Genomic DNA, 21,870 nt, shown 5'->3' with positions numbered 1-21,870 from the left:
CCAATGACAATTTAATCTGATTTTGTCCTGTCTCAGTAGTGGTGGGGTAGCATGTGGCACTCCTGCATTCAGAATATTAAAGGGTTAAATGATTGAAAAGTTCCACATCCATATATCAGAGACAGGGCTTGGAACCAGGTCTTCCTGGCTTCCAGGTTCACCTCTCTGTCAATGAAAATCATTGTTTTTCCATATGACTATTGGAACTCAAAAGATCAAACATCATGCAAATTAAAAACCATTATTGGGGCAGCTTGGAAGTGCAATAGATAGAGCACCAGCCCTGAAGTCAGGAGGACCTGAGTTCAAATCCAGCTCAGACACTTAATACTTAGCTAGCTATTCGAACTTGGGCAAGTCACTTAATCCCATTGCCTTGCCAAAAAAATAATTATTGGAAATTATAGTACTCCTTTATATTCAAACTTCTGTCCCTTCAGAGCTCTGTTTCCCTTTTTTGATTCTCTTAATATTTAAAGTCCACTTTCTAGAAAATTTCTTATGGATAAATCACAAAGTGGATTTTCTGCCTGAAAATATTTGAGAGATGACTAGGAAGCATAGAAACAGATTTGACTCACATCTATATAACATATTTATAGGTTAATACAATGATGTCCTCAATTTTTTCCCCTTATAGATACTGCACGCCCGCTATGTGCTACAGATTTTACTAGAAGCCAAGAAGGTCTTGCAACAATTGCCAAATATCCTTCGCACATCAGCCACCAAAACCAAGGAATTAACAGTCTGTGGTAAGGTCAAACTCTGAGCAATTTCACAAAAATTGATGATTTTGCACAAATTTAAAAGGTGATAGTTCTCCCATATTAAGGGGGAGGGGAAAGTAAGACTATTGAATTATCCATGAGGATAATTCTAAATGTCCACATCCCCCCTGTTTTATGTAGGAAATAAGTCCATGACATAAGATATTTTCAGGATTTTCTCAAGACATGCAGTTTTCCAATGTAGAAGACCACTTAGACTTCTTTTTTCCTTCCTTTTAGCCCTCTCAGCCCTCTCTGACTTTCCTCAGAATTCATCTTACTAATACTTGTCATTTCCAACTCAGTTTCATTTCTTGAAATTGGATTCCATTGAGCTCCCAAGAACTTCATCATCAGAAAACTCACATCCTTCAAGACTACAGCAGGCTTGGTACTCAAACCTTATCAGTACCTCAATAGCTTCTCCTGTTCTGCTTAGAGCAAGGAACTCTTCCCAAAGCCTCCATTTAAAGAGGACTACCAGAACAGCCATCTCTTCCTTTTCCACCTTCATTTACTAATCCCTCTTAGACTCTAGCTAGACTACTCATCTTTACAGATTCTTTTTGTGAATTGTTTTCCTCCTGTTTTGAGGGCATGAACTATCTTTTTCATATTTGTAACCCCAACACTTAGGACAATTCCTGCTTTACTATTTATTTCCTGACTGGATTTCTTCTATGTAGTTAAAGAAGGATCACAAAGATGGTTTTTACACATTAAACTATACTCAGCCTTTGACTTTTGTTGTAGCATTTCCGAAAAGGTCTTTAGCTTTTAGGAAGAGCAGAGACATTTTTAGAGAACTGTTCTTCCAGGTGCTAGGTAAGATTTGAAATTTTGCTACATTGTAGGCAAGCCTGGCAGGATGTTGCTTCCAGATACAGTATTAACATCATAGCTCAATCCCACTAACTGCTGAAGCTTCAAAGTCATAGTACTATGATGCTTATTCTTCAAATCACCTTTCCCTCCCTTCCTCCCTTCCTTCCTCCCTTCCTTCCTCCCTTCCTTCCTCCCTTCCTTCCTTCCTTCCTCCCTTCCTTCCTTCCTTCCTTCCTTCCTTCCTTCCTTCCTTCCTTCCTTCCTTCCACAAACCCTCTTACTCTGGGAGGTAGAATAAGATTTAGCAATTTAATTAGACCATTTCCATTTCTAGTTTCTATTATTGGCCATAGGGTCTTAATTTAACAACTGTGATGAATAAAATGGGAAAAGAGTGGCTCAGGTGTTCAATGAACAAGGGTGAGAAGCTCATTCACTGACTTGATTGGATTGTTAGTTCATAGTTCATTATCACCAGCGCTATTATTGACTTTTACAACTAATCAGGGTGTATTTCCATAGCAATACAACATGTGCTGTCATGTTTTGTCTTAGGGTGCCAAGTGCCCTTGGACAAATGCAAACTCTCCTTTATTCTTGTTTGATTCAAGGACCAAGGAAACAGACAGAAATGTCTGCAAGATCAGAAGATTTCTTTTGATTGTCTAAGCTGAATCTCTAGGTACTTCTCTGTTATTTTCCTTCTTGGGTGAATTGATCTGTGTAGGAATGAATTAGCTGGAGGATGTTAGAGTTCAATGTAGGACTGTACTTAACAATAATAATAATAATAATAATAATAATAATAATAATAATAATAATAATAATAGTTCATATGTTAAGGTTTGCAAAATAGATTCTCTTGATTCCAAGTCTAGCATCCTATCCTATTGCCATTTACTTATCTGCAGGAATAGATTCCATCTAGTCCAATTCCTTAATTTTCCAGATGAGATTGTCAATAATGGGAAGATTTGGACATAGAGTTCTGATTCCAAAACCATTGTACTAAATGGTATCTCATCTGCTCCATTCTTTTCATTTTACAGGTGAGAAAATTAAGGTCCTTATATGTTAAGTGGCTTACCAAGGCAATAAAGCTAGTTGGTGGCAGAGATAGGATTAGAATCCAGTTCTCTTTATTTCTAATCTGTAGCTAATCTTGCATCTACTCTCTCAGTCCCTATTGCATTTGTAATTGATGGAAAAGGAATCTGTAAACTGGCAACCGAAGGCAGCTAGGTAGTATGGTGGTTAGAATTTCTGGCCTGGAGTCAAAGATTTCTCTTTTTGAGTTCAAATCTGGACTCAGATACTTAGTAGCTGTGTGACTGGGCAAATCGTTTAACCCTATTTGCCTCAGTTTCTTCATCTATAAAATAAGCTGGAGAAGGAAATGGCAAACCACTTCAGCATCTTTGCCAGGAACATCCTAAATGGGATCTCAAAGAATCAGACATTTCTGGAACAAAAACAACAAAAACCGTGGAAATCGAAATAACTCGGGAAGGCAGGTCAAGTGACACTAATGTACACCATCTATCTCCTACTGCATGTGCTCCCTGAGAGAAGCCTGCTAGAGGCTGGTGGAATGATTTCCATCTGTGCCAAGTAAGGTAGACTGATCTCCCAACCTTGATGTACAGAATCTCTAGTGCAAAGAGGAGCAATTTTTCTTATGATTTCAGATCTTCTATTTCCTGGCGTTCCTATGCCTTGAAGAAAGGATATCTTAAAGATATTAAAGAGGAAATATATATTAAAATGAAGCATCTCATCTAACTTGGTATGTTCTATCTCCTGGCTGATCCTCTAGTCTTCTCTGGGAAGAGGTGTGATGCCTTCTATTCAATGATTAACATTCTCATACCTGGTCATAACCTACACAAAGCACTGATTCTGAGACCCTGCAGGTCACCATGGAAAACCCTTTCCCCATTCCCTACAATTGCTTCCTTATTCTCTTCTTTCTCAACTCTTATACTCCAAAATCCTAATTAGTCTACTCCTTTCAGCAAGCCTTCTGGAATGCTTCTTCCTTAGGAACCAAACTTCATTCCTTTCATCTTGTTGAAATTACTGAGGGGGCTCCCCCAACCTCCTTCACTTTTTATTGTCTGGTAAATATTCTCCTCTGTATACTTTCTCTAATTGCTATTTTGCTATTGACTTGGATAATGGGTTTCTTTGCTAATTGAATTGCTATGGGAATTCATTGTGAAGTTCGTAATTGATGGGAAGGGAATCATGCTTGAGGCTCCACTTCCTTCTAAGATTTTGAACTTGAAAAACAAATACCCTAGACTAATTATATTTAAGGGAGAAGATATATAATTCTGTAACCATATAATTTTGAAATTTTCTACAGTAAATTTCAGAATTGTTAGAAAAAATAAAGTATTGGGGAGGCTAGGTGGTGCAGTGAAAAGAACACTGGTCCTGGAGTCAGGAGTACCTGAGTTCAAATCCGGCCCCAGACACTTAATAATTACCTAGCTGTGTGGCCTTGGGCAAACCACTTAGCCCCATTGCCTTGCAAAAAAAGAAAAAGAAAAAGAAAAAGTAAAATGTGAAATGTAATAGCAGAAATACTTAAGGGTCATGTGGTGATTAATAAATGTTAATTGAATTGAGTTGAGGAAAAAAGGAAGGAAAGAGAAATCTTAAGCACTAGCAGTGCTTAGATAAGTCAGAAAGAATTTCTATGGTCATAAACAGTTTCTTGGTGACTTTCAGAATTAAGGGACAAAAATAAGCAAAGAATATACAATAATAATAATTAAAATAATAATAATGTGATATTTATGGAATGCTTTCCTTATATAGCAATAATAAGCCAGTGAGATAGTTAACACAGGTATTATCTTTATTCATAAACAGATAAATTAGGCTTTGATTGTTTAAACAATCTATTGATGGTCTCAACTAGTAAATATCTGAGACAAGAGTTTTTCCAGATCATCTGGAATCTAACCACCCCTTCTTCTCTCTCATCCTTTCCCACAATGTCACACTGATTCTCACATTCTAAGTTTTGGAAACATACATTGTGGAAAGCATCAAATCCAAAGCGATAACATTGGGAAATATTAATAAACTGAAGACAATTAGGCATTGACATTTATTGAGTTCATACCTTAAACTGTGTTATATAATGAATTCTATGTCTTTCTATAGAATAATACTAAATATTTGTTTTAAATTTTCCTCCTAGGTGATATACATGGAAAACTTGATGACCTATTTTTGATATTCTACAAGGCAAGTGGCAACTTTATTGAATATTTGTATTCCTTTTGGGAGTCAGAATTAAGTCAGATTGGGATATCCATTTTTTTAAGAATGTCTAAGAATACAGATATATCTTACAGGAAATGAGATGCGATGAATAGAACATTTGACAAAGTCAGAAAGGGGATCCACTTCCATTTCGTACATTTACAAGCTGTGTGACCCTGGACAATTCCCTTAATCTCTCTCTTTATTTATTTTTTCATTTCTGTAAATGAATTTATTCATCTGTAAACTGGAGATAGAGGGAAGCTAGGTAGTAGGGTGATTAGAATTCCTGGCCCGGAGTCAAAGATTCCTCTTCTTGAATCCAAATCTGGACTCAGATACTACTAGCCATGTGACTCTGGGCAAATCATTTAACCCTGTTTGCCTCAGTTTCTTCATCTATAAAATGACCTGGAGAAGGAAATGGGATCTCAAAGAGTCAGATATGTCTGGAACAAAAATGACAAAAACCATGGATAATAATAGGCTCCACCTTACTAGGTTAATATGAGATTCAAATGAGATAATATATGTATTGTGAAGAGATGTGCAAATTTTAAGTGCCACATAAATACTATCATTATATATGAGAATAGTTGTATCTTTCTTAATACAGCTATATCTTCCAAGCAATATAGAGTACTAAAATGAATATTAGATTTGGAGTTGGAAGAGCTTGGGTAAATCTTGGCTGTACTACTTAGCTGTTGTTTGACAAAATCATTTAATTTCTGGACCTCACTCTCTTCATCTGTAAAATGAAAGACCAGATGATCCACCTTGTGGTTCTAAATTTTTTTAGGGCTCTCATAAAACCCTTGACAACATAAATTCTGAAGAGATTAGGGGCTATGTCTATTTAATTTATTCTGGATCACACCTTGTATAACATTTTTACATCAATAGGCTCTGAAGAAAATGATTTCTTATGATTATATTGGTAATATTATTATTATTATACAAAATTAGCTTTTTAGTCATCTTTTCTGCTGTATAACTAAGCTCCCAAAATGTCTAAAATGAGTTCCAAATGACTTTGCTCCCTGCCATGATTCACTGTCTTTCAGCTCAGCAGTTTTCCTTAAAACAAAATAACTGGAAAACTAACATACCTTGATTATTCCTCCTTCAGTGGTATTTAGTTGTATGGGTCAGCACAAATTGAGGCTGTTTGGAGGAGACACTCTCTGTTTTCTTGTGAGATAGCAGTTGCAAATGTGGATGTTTCACTTGAATAAGATTGAATATAGATGAAAAAACTTGGAGGTGAGCGTAGGATTAATCACTCTAGTCTCTGTCAAGTTCTTTACTTCCTGTCCTTCCAACCTCAACTCTGGGTTGGTGACACTGTCCTCCTGACCCTTTCACATGGTCTCTGAGGTGCTATAATGAGTAGGTTATATAGCAGAGTTGTTTATGTCCAAAAAGTTAGGTCACTATCATTTATGACTAAGGTATTTCATTCAGTAATTAATCAATACTACTTTGTGGAAAATAAGAATCATTTCGTTTCTAACATCAGTGATGAAAAAGTTTTCTCATCTATAAAACTGAAGGGTGGGGTCACATGATTGTCAAGCTATTGCTTTCCACAACCTCTCCAACCTAAAAAAACCCCCTCAAAAAATGGAAATTACATGCCAAATAAATAAATAAATAAATAAAAGAAATGTACAACAAATAAATAAAATTAAACTGGGGGAATAAATAAATTATATAAATACTAAATAAAACTGAATTCATAAGATTAAGATACAGAAACAATGTCCAAGATAAAAAAATAATCTCACTGCATCCTGAATGTAGCTAGAACAAGCGAATTTATTAGCGTTATGTTTCAGACACTGACTATGGGTGTTCTTACCCAGTCCCCCCCAAGTCAGTGACTATCTTTGACCCATACCCCAGAAGAGATGGGAGACCATGATTCTACTGGAACAGCTGAAGGAAAGGAGATAAGAGCTCTATTGTAAGGAAAGGAAAAATAATAATCTAAGGAAAGGAGATACAATCTTTGTTTGAGGGGAGGAGGGAGAAATGGCAGCTGGGATGAAAGGAAGAAAGCGAAGAATCCAAATAAGAGAAACCAATGAAGACAGAAGGAAAAACAGGTAAAAATATAAAGCCCAAAAGACACTATACAAGCATTATATTCTTTTTTTTAGGTTTTTTTTTTGGCAAGGCAATGGGGTTAAGTGGTTTGCCCAAGTTCACACAGGTAATTATTAAGTGTCTGAGGCCAGATTTGAACTCAGGTACTCCTAATTCCAAGGCTGGTGCTATATCCACTGCACTACCTAGCATTATATTTTGAGGGAAAGAGAACAAAAACATTCCCTGAGAAAAGGGAATCCTGTAAATTCCCTAGAAATTATGAAACAATTGCAAGAAACTCTAGAATGGATTAAAAAGATAACTAAACTTTTAAAAGGACAATAGGATGGGAATTAAGTTAAAAATATCTCTCCATGAACAATGAAAAAAGATAAGTAACAAAGTAGAAAAATTACAACATGCACCAAATACAAGAGGGTATTTTCATCTTTGCTATTGGGGGGGCTGATTCAGGCTGATCACTTGAGGTCAGAAGCTCTGAACTACAATAGGAGTAAAGCCTTTTGTGTGTCTGCATTGTGTCTGGCACCAATATGATACACCTCCAAGAAGGGGAGTTTCCAAGCAATCTAAGGAGGGTGAACTGGGATAGGTAAGCAAAAGATCAGTTAGAACATCCTTTCCAATCAGTAGTGGAATTGAGCTCATGAATGATCACTTAACTTAAAACCTGGGAGAGAGAAAAAGAAGTGGTCCCAAAACCAAAAAAATTTGAAAACCATTGATGAAAAGAGTTCCTAAAAAAAGTAGACTTTCTGCCAGAAGGAATAGCAGATTTGGAGCAAAAAACTCCAGAAATAAATTTTGACAGAACAAAAGCAAAAGGCAGTAGTAACTTTAAAAGACCTTGACTTTCATATAAGCCAAAGCAAAGCATCAAGAGAGGCTACATGGAGATAAGTATAAATATCTTTAAAAAACCCCCAACAACCCATGACTTTCGCAGCATAGGAAATAAAACTATACAATTGTCCAGAAATTTTTATTAAAAGCATCAAATTACTGATTAGTTTAATATACTGATTGCTGCTAGAGAAAATTCCCATCTTTGAAATTCTAAGTTGTGTTTATTAGTTTTTCATAATTTTAATGTCAATCAACATTTTTTTTCAAGTAGTCAGGGAAAAAACTTCAACTGTAATAGAACATCAATTTGAATAAATTCAGGAATATTTCAAAGACATTAGTAATAACAGGAAAAATGGAATAGGATATTACCAAAAAATACCCCAAAGGAACTGAAGTTGCAACCCAAATATTAGACATTTCTTAGAATTAAGACAACAGAAAAAGGTCCCACCAAAAGCAAAAGTGAGATAATAAATACATAAAACATAAATGAAAATATAATGGTACAATTAATATGGAATGAGTGAAATAATTAAGCAGCAAAATGGAGTAGAGAATAGAAATGTATTGTCCCTGAATTCTACCTCTTACGAGGGAATAAGAAAAGAGTAAAGAAAGAACAAGTAAGAATATAGTATTGATGAGGGAGCAGAAATCAAAACAGAACAGTAGGAAATGGAACCTAGTTGGTGGACAAAAGAAATGAAAATTTAGAAAAGGACACCACAAATAAATATTCCATAAGCTAAGAGGTTGAGAAAGGGAGAACTTTGAACTACATACTTATTTAGTCAGGAAAAGAGAAAAGAGAATGTGGAGTAAGTAAATCATCAAAGGAAAAATAAATGTGTGAATGAAAGAGATGTTGAAATTAAAAAAAAAATTTATTTATTTAAAACAATGGGGATAAGTGACTTTCCCAAGGTCACACAGCTAGGTAATTATTAAGTGTATAAAGCCATATTTGAACTCAGGTCCTCCTGATTCCAGGGTTGGTCCTCTATCAACCTAGCTGTTCCCAATATTGAAAATTTTGAGTAAATTCAAGGAATTGAGATAGCACAGATAAAAAAGAGGGTTGGGAGGCATCACAACCTACTTAAAAATTAGTAGGGGAAAATATCAACTTGAAAAAGAAAGGGAATGATGAATCAATAAAAAATAAAGAAGTAGAGGAAAACACAAACTTAACAATAATCTTAAATTTAACAGGGTTAAGCAGCACAATAAAATAAAAGGTAAAATGAATAAGAAAAGAAAATCCAAGAAGTTTCTGTGTGTTAGAAACATATCTAAAAATAAATACACATGCAGAAAATAGAAGACTGGAATAAAGTTTACTATGAAGATGTGATCCCCAAAAATAAAAAAAGTTGCAATCAATCTATCAGAGAAACAAAAATAAAAATTAACAATATGAAGAGATAAATAAAGATATTATAAACAACTGATCAATATCTATCTCTAAGTACCTAATGGCATATAAATTGACTTTGAATGAGTAAGTGCTTTAAACTCACTTTCTCTACTAGAGAGGGGTACATAGATGTGGAATGTTGTAAATGGTACTAAATGTTGGCTTTTTAATGTTTGAATGTTTGTTCAAAGGAAGACTTACTATATAGGTGTATGGGGATGTGTATTTGGAAATGAAGTGATAAACAATGTAAAAAACAAAAGGCATAAATTAACAACACACCATGTGAAATTTGACTAACATAGTCTCTTCTACTTTAAATTCCAGTATTTCCAAGAAATTATTTTGACAATAAAGCTTATAGAATTGTGAATTTGTATAGTTATTACTAATAATCAGCACACTTTTTAGAACCTTTTAGAATGCAATTTGATTTGTTGATTTTCTTGCATGAATTAAAACTTGAATTGTTGTTTTTTAATTTTTAATTTTCATAATTTCTCTAAAAGACCTGATGAAAGCAAAAATAAATTTAAATGAATATTAATCTCAGAATTTTCCTTGTTTGAGGGTATATTTTACTGCTGTATCATGAGAACAATGGCTTGGGATAACTCAAGGGTTAAGTAAGAGGGACATTTACTACATTGAATCACATAATTTCCTTTGCTTTATTTTTGAAAGATTTTATTTATTTTGAGTTTTACAATTTTCCCCCAATCTTGCTGCCCTCCCCCCATCCCCCACAGAAGGCAGTCTGTTAGTCTTTACATTGTTTCCATGGTATACATTGATCTAAGTTGAATGTGATGAGAAAGAAATCATATTCCTAAAGAAAAAATAAAGTATAAGAGACAGCAAAATTATATAAGATATCATCTTTAAAAAAAATTAAAGGTAAAAGTCTTTAGTCTTTGTTCAAACGCCACAATGCTTTTTCTGGATATAAATGGTATTCATCATCACAGAAATTCCAAAATTGTCCCTGGTTGTGCACTGATGAGATGAGCAAGTTCATCAGGGTTGATCATCACTCCCATGTTGCTGTTGGGGTACACAATATTCTTTCTGTTCTGCTCAACTCACTCAGCATCAGTTCATGCAAATTCCTCCAGGCTTCCCTGAATTCCTGTCCCTCCTGGTTTCTAATAGAACAATAATGTTCCATGACATACCACAAACTATAGTTTGTTAAACCATTACCCAACTGAAGGACATTTACTTGATTTCCAATTCTTTGCCACCACGAACAGGGCTGCTACGAATATTTTTTGTACAAGTGGTGTTTTTGCCCTTTTTCATTATTTCTTCAGGGTGTGGACCCAGTAGAGGTATTGCTTGATCAAGGGGTATGCACCTTTTTGTTGCCTTTTGGGCACAATTCCAAATTGGATGAGTTCACAGCTCCACCAACAATGTATTAGTGTCCCATATTTCCCACATCCCTTCCAACATTGACCATTGTCCTTGGTAATATTGGCCAGTCTGAGAGGTGGTACCTCAGAGATGCTTTAATTTGCATTTCTTTAATAAGTAATGCTTTAGAGCAATTTTTCATATGACTATGGATCACTTTAATTTCCTCATCTGTAAATTGGCTTGTTTAATTTCCTTTGTTTTATCAGATTTTTTTTAATGTCACAATAATGAACACCTGGCAGTATTCAACCTAGAGTATGATTTTCTACCTTTTGCAGGTTGTTGTAGCTATCAGCATTATGTTTCCCTTCATAATGAAACTTGTAGGTTTGCTTAGAGTGAGATATGAATAATCAGGTACTGTTCCATTTGCTTTCAGTAAAAAGAGACTTCATTAGACAGCATATATCCCTTTAAGCAAATGTTCAAGTTCATGACTGTTGCCATTAAATAGACTGGTAAGAGGTCACATTACATAGATAAAAGAAAAAAAAGCTTACATTTCATTGTGAAAGTAATTATGAGGGAGATGTGTTTTAAAAATATTTTCTCCAGTAATTTAATAAAGTCATAAAACAAAATATACAAAGTAATTTCTTCAGTATTTAATAAAAAAGTTATAGAAACAAAACAGAGAAAATAACCATGGCTAATGTATACTTTCATTTGTGAATCAGCATGTTTTTTAAAATTTCCCTTTCTTTTGTCTTTACTTTCCCCATGCTTATCTTCTATTACTTTCCTTTCTATTACCTTCCTTTACCTTAGTTTCCTCAAGTGTGGAGATTAAAAATTACAGAATTATTGTAGAATCAAATGAGAACTTTCGAAAAGCACTAAGCACAGTGTAGTATTTTTTTCTTATCCTACACTTTTTTCTTTTAAATTTATTTTTTATTCTCATTTTGTACAAATGTTATTTTACATTAATAAAATATTCTTGTTTACAAGTAAACAAAATACCCCTCCTCCCCCATGAATATAGATAGACTTGTTTGGGTGAAAAAAAGTAAAGGGGAGAGAAAAAATTAAAATAAAAAAATAATAATAGTAATAATTGTAGGTATGGCCAGGTGGCACAATGGATGAAGCACCAGCCCTGGAGCCATGAGCACCCGAGTCCATATCCAGCCTCGTAAACCCAACAACCACCCAGCTGTGTGACATGCAAGCCATCCGATCCCACTGCCCTGCAAAAAAAAAAGAAAGAAAGAAAGAAAAAAAAGACCCAAAATAAAATAAAAGAGTAATAATAGTAGGGGTGGCAGATGGAGCATTGGCCCTTGAGCCAGGAGCACCTGGGTCCAAATCTGGCCCCAGACACCCAAAGATCACCCCGCTATGTGGCCTCAGGCAGGCCATCCAACCCCACTTGCCCTGCACCCTCAAAAAAATAATAACAAAAAATGTGCTTGAGTCTTTGTTCCAACACCAACAACTCTGTCATGGGTGGATCTCATTCTTTATGATAAGTCCATCACAAAAGTTATTTCCATATTTTTCCACCATTGCCATTGCTGATCGCAACTCCCTCCTTTCTTATTTCTCTACTACCATGTACTCTATTTTCTCTCTCCTTTCACTATGACTCTGCTGTAGGGTCGCTGAGTGGTGCAGCAGATTGATCCCTGGTCCTGGGGCCAAGAAGCCCTGAGCCCCCATACCACCCCTTACCCCAGAATCCACTTGGCCCTGTGGTCCTGGCAGGCCTTCCATTCCCAGCCCCTTGCAAGAAGAAAGAAAATGTGTTATATCTGACCACTCTCCCACCATGGTCCATCCTCTCCTCCTTTATTCACATCCCCACCCCTTCCCCCTGCTACCCCATCCTTCTTACTCCAGATGTCTATACCCCATTGAGTATATTTGCTGTTTCCTCTCCTAGCCATCTCTGATGAGAGCAAAGGTTCCCTCATTCCCCTTTGCCTCCACCCTTCCATATCATTGCAATAGCTCATTGTAATAAAAAAAAATCTTATTATGTGAAATATCTTGGACTATTCCCCCTCTCCTTTTTCTTTCTCCCATTCCATTTCCCTTTTTTCTATTGACTCCATTTTTACACCATATTTTATCTTCGAATTCAGCTTTCTCCTGTGCTTCAACTATAAAAGCTCTCTCTACCTGCTCTATTAACTGAGAAGGTTCATATGAGTATTATCAGTATCATTTTTCTATGCAGGAATACATGCAGTTCATCCTCATTAAGTCCCTCATATTTCCCCCCTCTCCTCTAATCTCCATGCTTCACCTGAGTCCTGTATCTGAAGATCAAGCCTTCTGTTCAGCTCTGGCCATTCCAAAAGGAACCTTTGAAATTCCCCTGGTTCATTGAAAGTCCATCTTTTTCCCTGGAAGAGGACATTCAGCCTTGCTGGGTAGTTCATTCTTGGCTGCATTCTAAGTTCTCTTGCCTTCTGGTATATTGTATTCTAAGCCCTACGAGCTTCCAATGTAGCTGCTGCTAAGTCCTGTGTGATCCTAACTGCAGCTCCACGATATTTGAACTGTGTCCTTCTGGATGCTTATAATATTTTCTCTTTGACTTGGGAGTTCTGGAACTTGGCTATAATATTCCTAGGGGTTGGTTTTTTGGGATCTCTTTCTCTGGGGGATCGGTGAATTCTCTCCATTTCTATTTTGCCCTCTGCTTCTAGAATATCAGGGCAATTTTCCTGTAGTAATTCTTTGAAAATGATGTCAAGGCTCTTTTCCTGATCGTGACTTTCAGGTATTCCAATAATTTTTAAATTATCTTTCCTAAGTCTGTTTTCCATATCAGTTGTTTTTTCAATGAGATATTTCACATTTTCTTCTAATTTTTCATTTTTTTGGTTTTGAAGTATTGATTCCTGATTTCTGTTAAATTCATCAATCTCCCTGAATTCTATTCTTTGTCTGAAGGATTTGTTCTCCTCAGAGAGTTTTCTTATCTCTTTTTCCATCTGGCCAATTTTGCTTTTTAAAGCATTCTTCTCCTCAATAACTTTTTGAATTGTTTTATCCATTTGACCTAAGCTGGTTTTTAGCATGCTATTTTCTTCAGCACTTTTTTGGATTTCCTTGACTAAGCTGCTGACTTCATTTTCATGTTTTTCCTGCATCTCTCTCCTTTCTTTTCCCAGTTTTTCTTCCAACTCCCTCATTTGATTTTCAAAGTCTTTTTTGAGCTCTGTCATAGCCTGAGCCCAACTTTTGTTTTTCTTGGAGTCTTTAGATGCAGGAGCTTTTGCTTCCTCATTTTCAGACTGAGTATTTTGATCCTGCTTGGGCTCATTTGCAAAACATTTCTCAATAGTCTTCTTTTTGTTTCTCTGCTTGCTCATTTTCCCAGCCTGGGCCAGGTTTGGGGTGTTTCTTGAGCTTTTGGGACACTCCCACAAGGGTCTCAGTGTGTGAGGCTCTGTCCTCCCTCCTGGTCTGTGAATGACCATAAGCACCTCCCTCTGCTACGGGGCTGAGGTGGGGGGGGCCCTGCTGTTCTATGGGGGGGCCTAGACTGCTATCAGGATCTGAATGTGATCAGAGCCCCAGAGTCCTGTTCCAGGGGCAGAGGACAGAGCTCTGCAGTCTCTCTTCACTCCCCTCCCTCAGCTCAATGGGCTCATGCCCTGGGGGCTCCTGCTTACCAGCTACACCTGCTTCTGTTTCCTGGATCAGGGCTGGGGAAAGACCATGCTGCTCACTGTGTGCCTTGAGGGCTGGGCTCCACATGCTCGCTCTGGCAGAGGTCCCCCGCTGTTCCCCCACTTTGTGCCCGGTGCTCCTCGGGGTTCAGCTCAGGAGACTCCCCTGCTGCTATGAGCTGAGACTCCCAGTGCCCTGGGGCTGCCTCCAGGAGGCTGAGGTTCTTTGGCTCTGGGGGGCACCCCTCTGGCAGGCCGCCCCTCTGACCCCGGGGAGCAGAGCCTTTCTGCTCTTTTCCAGGTCACCTTGAGGAGGAGAACTGCCTCACTGGGACCCTTTGTGGATTCTGTTTCTCGAAAGTTTAGTTTAGAGTCCTTAGCTGATGAATTTTATCAGAGAGTTCCTAAGACTGGATCCCTTCTTGTCGCCATCTTGGCTCCGCCCCCTAGTATTTTTTTTAAATTTAAATTTATTTTTATTAAAGATAGTATTTGAATTTTACATTTTCCCCCCAATATTGCTTCCCTCCCCCCTCCCGCCACAGAATGCACTCTGTCAGTCTTTACTTTGTTTCCATGTTGTACCTTGATCCAAATTGGGTGTGATGAGAGAGAAATCATATCCTTAAAGAGAAGTCTAAGAGGTAACAAGAGCAGACAATAAGCTATCTGTTTTTTTCTAAATTAAAGGGAATAGTCCTTGTACTTTGTTCAAACTCCACAGCTCCTTATCTGGATACAGATGGTACTCTCCTTTGCAAAGGACCCAAAATTGTTCCCGATTGTTGCACTGATGGAATGAGCAAGTCCTTCGAGATTGAACATCACTCCTATGTTGCTATTAGGGTGTACAGTGTTTTTTCTGGTTCTGCTCATCTCACTCAGCATCAGTTCATGCAAATCCCTCCAGGTTTCCCTGAAATCCCGTCCTTCCTGGTTTCTAATAGAACAATAGTGTTCCATGACATACATATACCACAGTTTGCTAAGCCATTCCCCAGTTGAAGGACATTTACTGGATTTCCAATTCTTTGCCACCACAAACAGGGCTGCTATAAATATTTTTGTACAAGTAATGCTTTTACCGTTTTTCCTCATCTCTTTAGGGTATGACTAAGTAGTGGTATTGCTGGGTCAAAGGGTATGTACATTTTTGTTGCCCTTTGGGCATAGTTCCAAATATCTCTCCAGAAGGGTTAGATGAGTTCACAGATCCACCAACAGTGTAATAGTGTCCCAGATTTCCCAGATCCCTTCCAACAATGATCATTATCCTTCCTGGTCATACTGGCCACTCTGAGAAGTGTGAGGTGGTACCTGAGAGAAGCTTTAATTTGCATTTCTCTAATAATTAATGATTTCGAGCAATTTTTCATATGGCTATGGATTGCTTTGATCTCCTCACCTGTAAATTGCCTTTGCATATCCTTTGACTATTTGTCAATTGGGGAATGGCTTTTTGCTTTAAAAATATAACTCAGTTCTCTGTATATTTTAGAAATGAGTCCTTTATCAGAATCATTAGTTGTAAAGATTGTTTCCCAATTTACTACATTTCTTTTGATCTTGGTTACAGTGTTTTATCTGTGTAAAAGCTTTTTTATTTAATGTAATTGAAATCATCTAGTTGGTTTTTGGTGATGTTCTCCAACTCTTCCTTTGTCATAAACTGCTCCCCTTTCCATAGATCTGACAGGTAGACTAGTCCTTGATCGTCTAATTTGCTTATAGTATTGTTTTTTATGTCTATGTCCTGTAACCATTTGGATCTTATCTTGGTAAAGGGTGTGAGGTGTGGTCTAATCTAAGTTTCTTCCATACTAACTTCCAATTTTCCCAGAAATTTTTATCAAAGAGGGACTTTTTATCCCAATGGCCAGACTCTTTGGGTTTATCAAACAGTAGATTACTATAATCATCTCCTGCTTTTACACCTAGTCTATTCCACTGGTCCACCACTCAATTTCTTAGCCAATACCAAACAGTTTTGATGACTGATGCTTTATAATATAATTTTAGATCTGGTAGGGCTAAGCCACATTCTTTCGTACTTTTTTTCATTAAACTCCTGGCAATTCTTGACTTTTTGTTTCTCCATATTAATTTACTTACAATTTTTTCTAACTTGGTAAAGTAATTTTTTGGAATTTTGATCGGTAGGGCACTAAACAGATAGTTTAGTTTTGGTAGAATTGTCATTTTTATTATATTAGCTCTACCTATCCATGAGCAGTTGATATTTGCCCAGTTATTTAAATTTAATTTAATTTTTGTGAGAAGTGTTTTATAATTGTTTCCAAAAGATTCTGAGTCTGTCTTGGCAAATAGAATCCCAAATATTTTATATTGTCTGAGGTTACTTTGAATGGGATTTCTCTTTCTAGCTCTTCCTGCTGTTTCTTGTTAGACATATATAGAAAAGTTGAGGATTTATGAGGGTTTATTTTATAACCTGCAACTTTGCTAAAATTCCTCATTGTTTCCAGTAGTTTTTTAGATGATTTCTTGGGATTCTCTAGGTAGACCATCATGTCATCTGTGAATAGTGAGAGTTTTGTCTCTTCCTTCCCAATTCTAATTCCTTTAATTTCTTTTTCTTCTCTAATTGCTGATGCTAACATTTCTAATACAATATTGAATAGTAGTGGTGATAATGGGCACCCTTGTTTAACCCCTGATCTTATTGGGAATGCCTCTAGCCTCTCCCCATTGAGTATAATGCTTGTTGATGGTTTCAGATAGATACTGCTAATTATTTTAAGGAACAGTACATTTATTCCTACACTCTCTAGTGTTTGTAATAGGAATGCATGCTGTATTTTGTCAAAAGCTTTTTCAGCATCTATTGATATGATCATATGGTTTCTGATAGGTTTGTTATTGATATAATTGAGTATACTAACAGTTTTCCTAATATTTAACCAACCCTGCATTCCTGGAATAAATCCTACTTGATCATAATATATTATCCCAGTGATGACTTGTTGTAGTCATTTTGCTAAGATTTTATTTAGGATTTTTGCATCTATATTCATCAGGGAAATAGGTCTATAATTTTCTTTCTCTGTTTTAACTCTTCCTGGTTTAGGTAGCAGTACCATATTGGTTTCATAGAAAGAGTTAGGCAGAGTTCCATCTTTCCCTATTTTTCCAAAGAGTTTATATAGGATTGGAACCAATTGCTCCTTAAATGTTTGGTAGAATTCACTTGTGAATCCATCAGGCCCTGAAGATTTTTTTTTTAGGGAGTTCACTAATGGCTTGTTGAATTTCTTTTTCTGAGATAGGGTTGTTGAGGTATTTAATCTCTTCATTTAACCTGGGCAACTTATATTTTTTTGTAACTATTCATCCATTTCACTTAGATTATCAAATTTATTGGCATAAAGTTGGGCAAAATAATTTAGAATTATTACTTTAATTTCCTCCTCATTGGTGGTGAGTTCACCTTTTTCATTTATGATACTAGCAATTTGGTTTTCTTCTTTTTTTTAATCAAATTGATCAGAGGTTTATCAATTTTATTGGTTTTTTCATAATACCAACTTTGGTTTTATTTATCAATTGAATAGTTTTTTTGCTTTCGATGTTATTAATTTCTCCTTTAATTTGTAGAATTTCTAATTTGGTATTTAACTGGGTATTTTTGATTTGTTCTTTCTCTAATTTTTTTAGTTGCTTGTTTAGTTCATTGATTTACTCTTTCTCCAATTTATTTATGTAAGCATTTAGAGGTATAATATATCCCTTGAGAGTCACTTTGAATGAATCCCATAGGTTTTGGTATTTTGTTTCATTATTATCATTATCTAGAATAAAATGGTCAATTCTTTGTATAATTTGTTTTTTGGTCCACTCATTTTTTAAAAGGAGGTTATTCAGTTTCCAATTTGTTCTGGGTCTGTATCTCCTTTGCCCAGTATTGCATATGACTTTTATTGCATTGTGATCTGAGAAAGATGTATTCACTATTTCTGCCTTTCTGCACTTGATCATTTGGTTTTTATATCCTAGTACATGGTCAGTTTTTGTATTAAGTTCCATCTACTGCAGAGAAAAAGGTATGTTCTTTTCTATCCCCATTCAGTTTCCTCCATAAGTCTACCATACCTAATTTTTCTAACAATCTATTTACCTCCTTAACTTCTTTTTGTTTATTTTATGATTCAATTTATCTAGATCTGAGAGTGGGAGGCTGAGGTCTCCCACTAGTAGAGTTTTGCTGTCTATGTCTTCCTGTAGTTCTTTCAGGTTCTCCTCTATGAATCTGGGTGCTGTCCCACTGGGTGCATATATATTCAATATTGAAATGACTTTATTATCTATGGTACCTTTTAGGAGGATAAAGTTTCCTTCCTTATCTGTTTTAATGCTATCTATTTTTGCTGCTGCTTTGTCTGAGATAAGGATTGCTACCCCTGCTTTTTTTACTTCAGCTGAAGCAAAATATATTTTGCTCCAACCTTTTACCTTTACTCCATGTGTATCTCTGTGCTTCAAAATGAGTTTCTTGTAAGCAGCATATTGTAGGATTCTGGTTTTTAATCCACTCTGCTATTTGCTTATGTTTTAAGGGAGAGTTCATCCCATTCACATTTAAGGTTATAATTACTAATTCTTTCTTGCCCTCCATGCCATCTTCCCTCTGTTTGTATTTTCCCCCCTTTTCCCCCTTTTCCATATTCCCCAGTCTTTTGTTTCTGAAAACCACCCCCTTCAGTGTGTTTGCCCTCCTATATCACACCCTCCCCCTTTTTCCCCTTTCCCTTTTTTCCTTTTTCCTTCCCTTCCTTTTATTATTTCCCCTTATTTCCCCCACTCCCCTTCCCTTTCTCTGTCCCCCCTCCCCTTTTCCCCTTTTAATACTTGAAAGGTTAGATGTTTTTGTAAGTTAACTGAGTATGTGTAGGTTGATTTTAAGCCAAGTCTGATGGGAAGATTCAGGTGTTTCTCCTTTGCTCCCTTCTTCCCACTATTACCATAGGTTTTTTGTACCTCTTATTGTAATGAGATTTACCCCATTCAATCCCCTCCCTCCTCCCATCTCTTTCCTGTCCCCCTTTTTAGGGCAGTAGTGTTTTTTTTAGATCATTCTATCTAAGTCATAGAAAATTCTACGTGTCTGTCCCTTTTAGTTCTGTATATTCTATCGAATACAGTCAAAATTCCTGAGAGTTATTAGAGTCTTTCTCCCAAGTAGGGTTAAAGCCAGTTACATCCCATTAGATAGTAGTCTCATGGATAGGTCGTGAATGTCTATCATTTCTGACTAAGTATATTCTCTCTGTTAGAGTTACATTTCTCAAGGTTTATGAGAATCTTTTTTTTTTACCCCCATGCTGGGATATAGCCAGTTTCAACTTACTGGATTGCATTTTTTTTCTTTTAATGCCCCTCCTTTTTTTTTTACCTTCTCATGTGTCTCTTGAGCCTCTTGTTTGATGCCCAAAGTTTTTGTTTAGCTCTGGTCTTTTCATCAGAAATTTTTGGAATTCTTCCATTTCTTTAAATGTCTATCTTTTTCCCTGGAAGAGAAGGCTCAGCTTTGCAAGAAAGTAGATTCTTGGCTGCATTCGAAGCTCCTGTGCTCTTCGATATATCTCATTCCAGGCCCTTTGATCCCTTAAACTTGATGCAGCCAGGTCCTGCGTGATACTTACTGTGGCTCCTTGATATTTAAATTGTTTCTTTCTGGCTGCTTGCAGGATTTTCTCTTTTATCTGATAGTTCTGCAGTTTGGCCACAACATTCCTTGCTGTTTTCATTTTAGGATCTTTTTCTGGTGGGGATCGATGTACTCTTTCAATAACTACTTTGCCCTCCGATTCCATGATATCAGGGCAGTTTTCCATCACTAGATCCTGTAATATTAAGTCCAGGCTTTTTTTTCTCTTCAGTCTTTTCAGGAAGTGCTATAATTTTCAGGTTGCTGCTCCTTGATCTATTCTTGAGGTCAGTGGTTTTGTTGATGAGGTATTTTACATTTGCTTCTATTTTTTCTATTTTTTGATTTTATTTAACTGATTCTTGCTATCTCATGGAGTCATTAGTTTCTGTAGATTCCATTCTTTTTTGGGGGGGAGGAGTTTTCTTCGCTAACCTTTTGCAACTCCTTTTCTAATTGGTCAATTCTACTTTTGAAAGAGCTTTCCGTTTGACCAGTTGAGCTTTTGAGAGAATTAATTTCTTTTTCTTTTGCCCATCTGAAGATCTGAGAGATTTGTTTTCTTGTTGCAAGGTATTAATTGTCTCCCCCAAATTTTCTAGTTGATTTTTAAACTCCTTCCTTATTTCTTCAAGGAAGTCTTTCTGTGCTGAAGACCAGATTGTATTCTCCTCAGAGGTTACAGGTCTCTCTGAGTTAGTGTCTTTCCCTTCCAAGAATTTTTCTATGCATCCACCTTTATGCTGACCCTTCTTTATTTTGCTAAGACCTGAGTTGGGGATGGGCTGGTTCCCGGGGCTTGGGATCGCTAAAGGCTTTACTCACTGAGTGCGGTTTCTCTGGCTGGCCAGTAGGAGGTGCTGGTTGCTTTCTCTGGAGTGTCTGTGACCTTGGTTGAGAGGCCTTCTCCCTTTCCTTGAAGGGAGGAGTTGGAGGTATTGAATTCTTTTGCCTTCAATCAGTGGTGGGCTTTACCCTGGGGTAAGGTCATTCCTCAGCTGGGCTGGCTCTTCTGCTCACACACCTGGGCCTGAGGCAGAAGTAGTTTGCATTTGTTTGTTAGGGGAGAAGTCTGAGTTGTAATGGGACTCAGACCAGAGGAGCCCAGGGATGGTGTCCCCCCCTCCCCTGCTCCAGAATTCTCCCCCCAGCCCTGTCCAGGATCTCCAGTGGGACAGCTCCAATACCAGCACCTCTGCTCCCCTGCAGACTCATGCCCCCGCGGTCCAGCCCCACCTCTGATCCAGCAGGTCTGGCTCTCAGGCCCTCAGACTCCTGGTTCCAATTCAGCTGCTAGTCTGGTTCATCGGGGCTGATCCTCCCTCTGGGCCCAGACTCACCTGCCCGAATTCAGCCACAGCTCCTGCTGGAGACAAATCCTGAGGTAGATATTCTTTCTCTTGGTTTTTCTTTCTGGGTTTTATGGGTCAGATTTCTTTTAAGAGGTTTGTTTCATGTGATAGATGGGGAAGAGATCAGGAGACTTTAGAACTGTGCCTGTCTTCTCTCTGTCATTTTGGCTGGAAGTCCCTGTAGTAAGTATTAAACAAGAGTTCCCTTCCTTCTTTAACTCATCCCCTTCCTTGCCTTTGCCTTTCCTTTTCCTATTGTTACTTCTCTGTCTTTTCCTCCATGGATGAAATATATGCAGGGGAAGGATGTATAAATTAATATGCTATTGAAATTATAGCTTCCAAGAAATTCAGAAAACTATATTATTGAATTATAAATGTAGACTGGTCTACATTTGTAGGCTTTTAGAGTTTTGTCAGGATAACTTCCTGGTCATAACAAACTCATTTTCAACAACCCAAAAGGCACATTAATACATGGATATCACCATATTGAAATATTGAAATCAAATTTATTATATACTTAGCAAACAAAGGTGGAGAAGCTGAATGT

General features: G+C 36.9%; 1 protein-coding gene across 4 annotated transcripts in view; it reads left to right on the top strand.

The window, feature by feature from the left end:
- The window catches only part of PPEF1 (protein phosphatase with EF-hand domain 1), a 216,405-nt gene that overhangs the window by 110,567 nt on the left and 83,968 nt on the right, over window positions 1-21,870 (top strand). For all 4 annotated transcript variants that reach the window (XM_074192696.1, XM_074192697.1, XM_074192695.1 and 1 more), the window contains 2 exons: window positions 641-755; window positions 4,810-4,856. In XM_074192696.1, coding sequence (XP_074048797.1) covers window positions 641-755; window positions 4,810-4,856 — 162 coding nt within the window. The remainder of the gene's footprint in view (window positions 1-640; window positions 756-4,809; window positions 4,857-21,870) is intronic.

The sequence above is a fragment of the Macrotis lagotis genome, chromosome 6 (genome assembly GCF_037893015.1).
Source record: "Macrotis lagotis isolate mMagLag1 chromosome 6, bilby.v1.9.chrom.fasta, whole genome shotgun sequence".
Taxonomy (NCBI): domain Eukaryota; kingdom Metazoa; phylum Chordata; class Mammalia; order Peramelemorphia; family Peramelidae; genus Macrotis; species Macrotis lagotis.
Note: the sequence above shows the minus strand (reverse complement) of the source record. Positions and strands in the feature narration are given on the sequence as shown.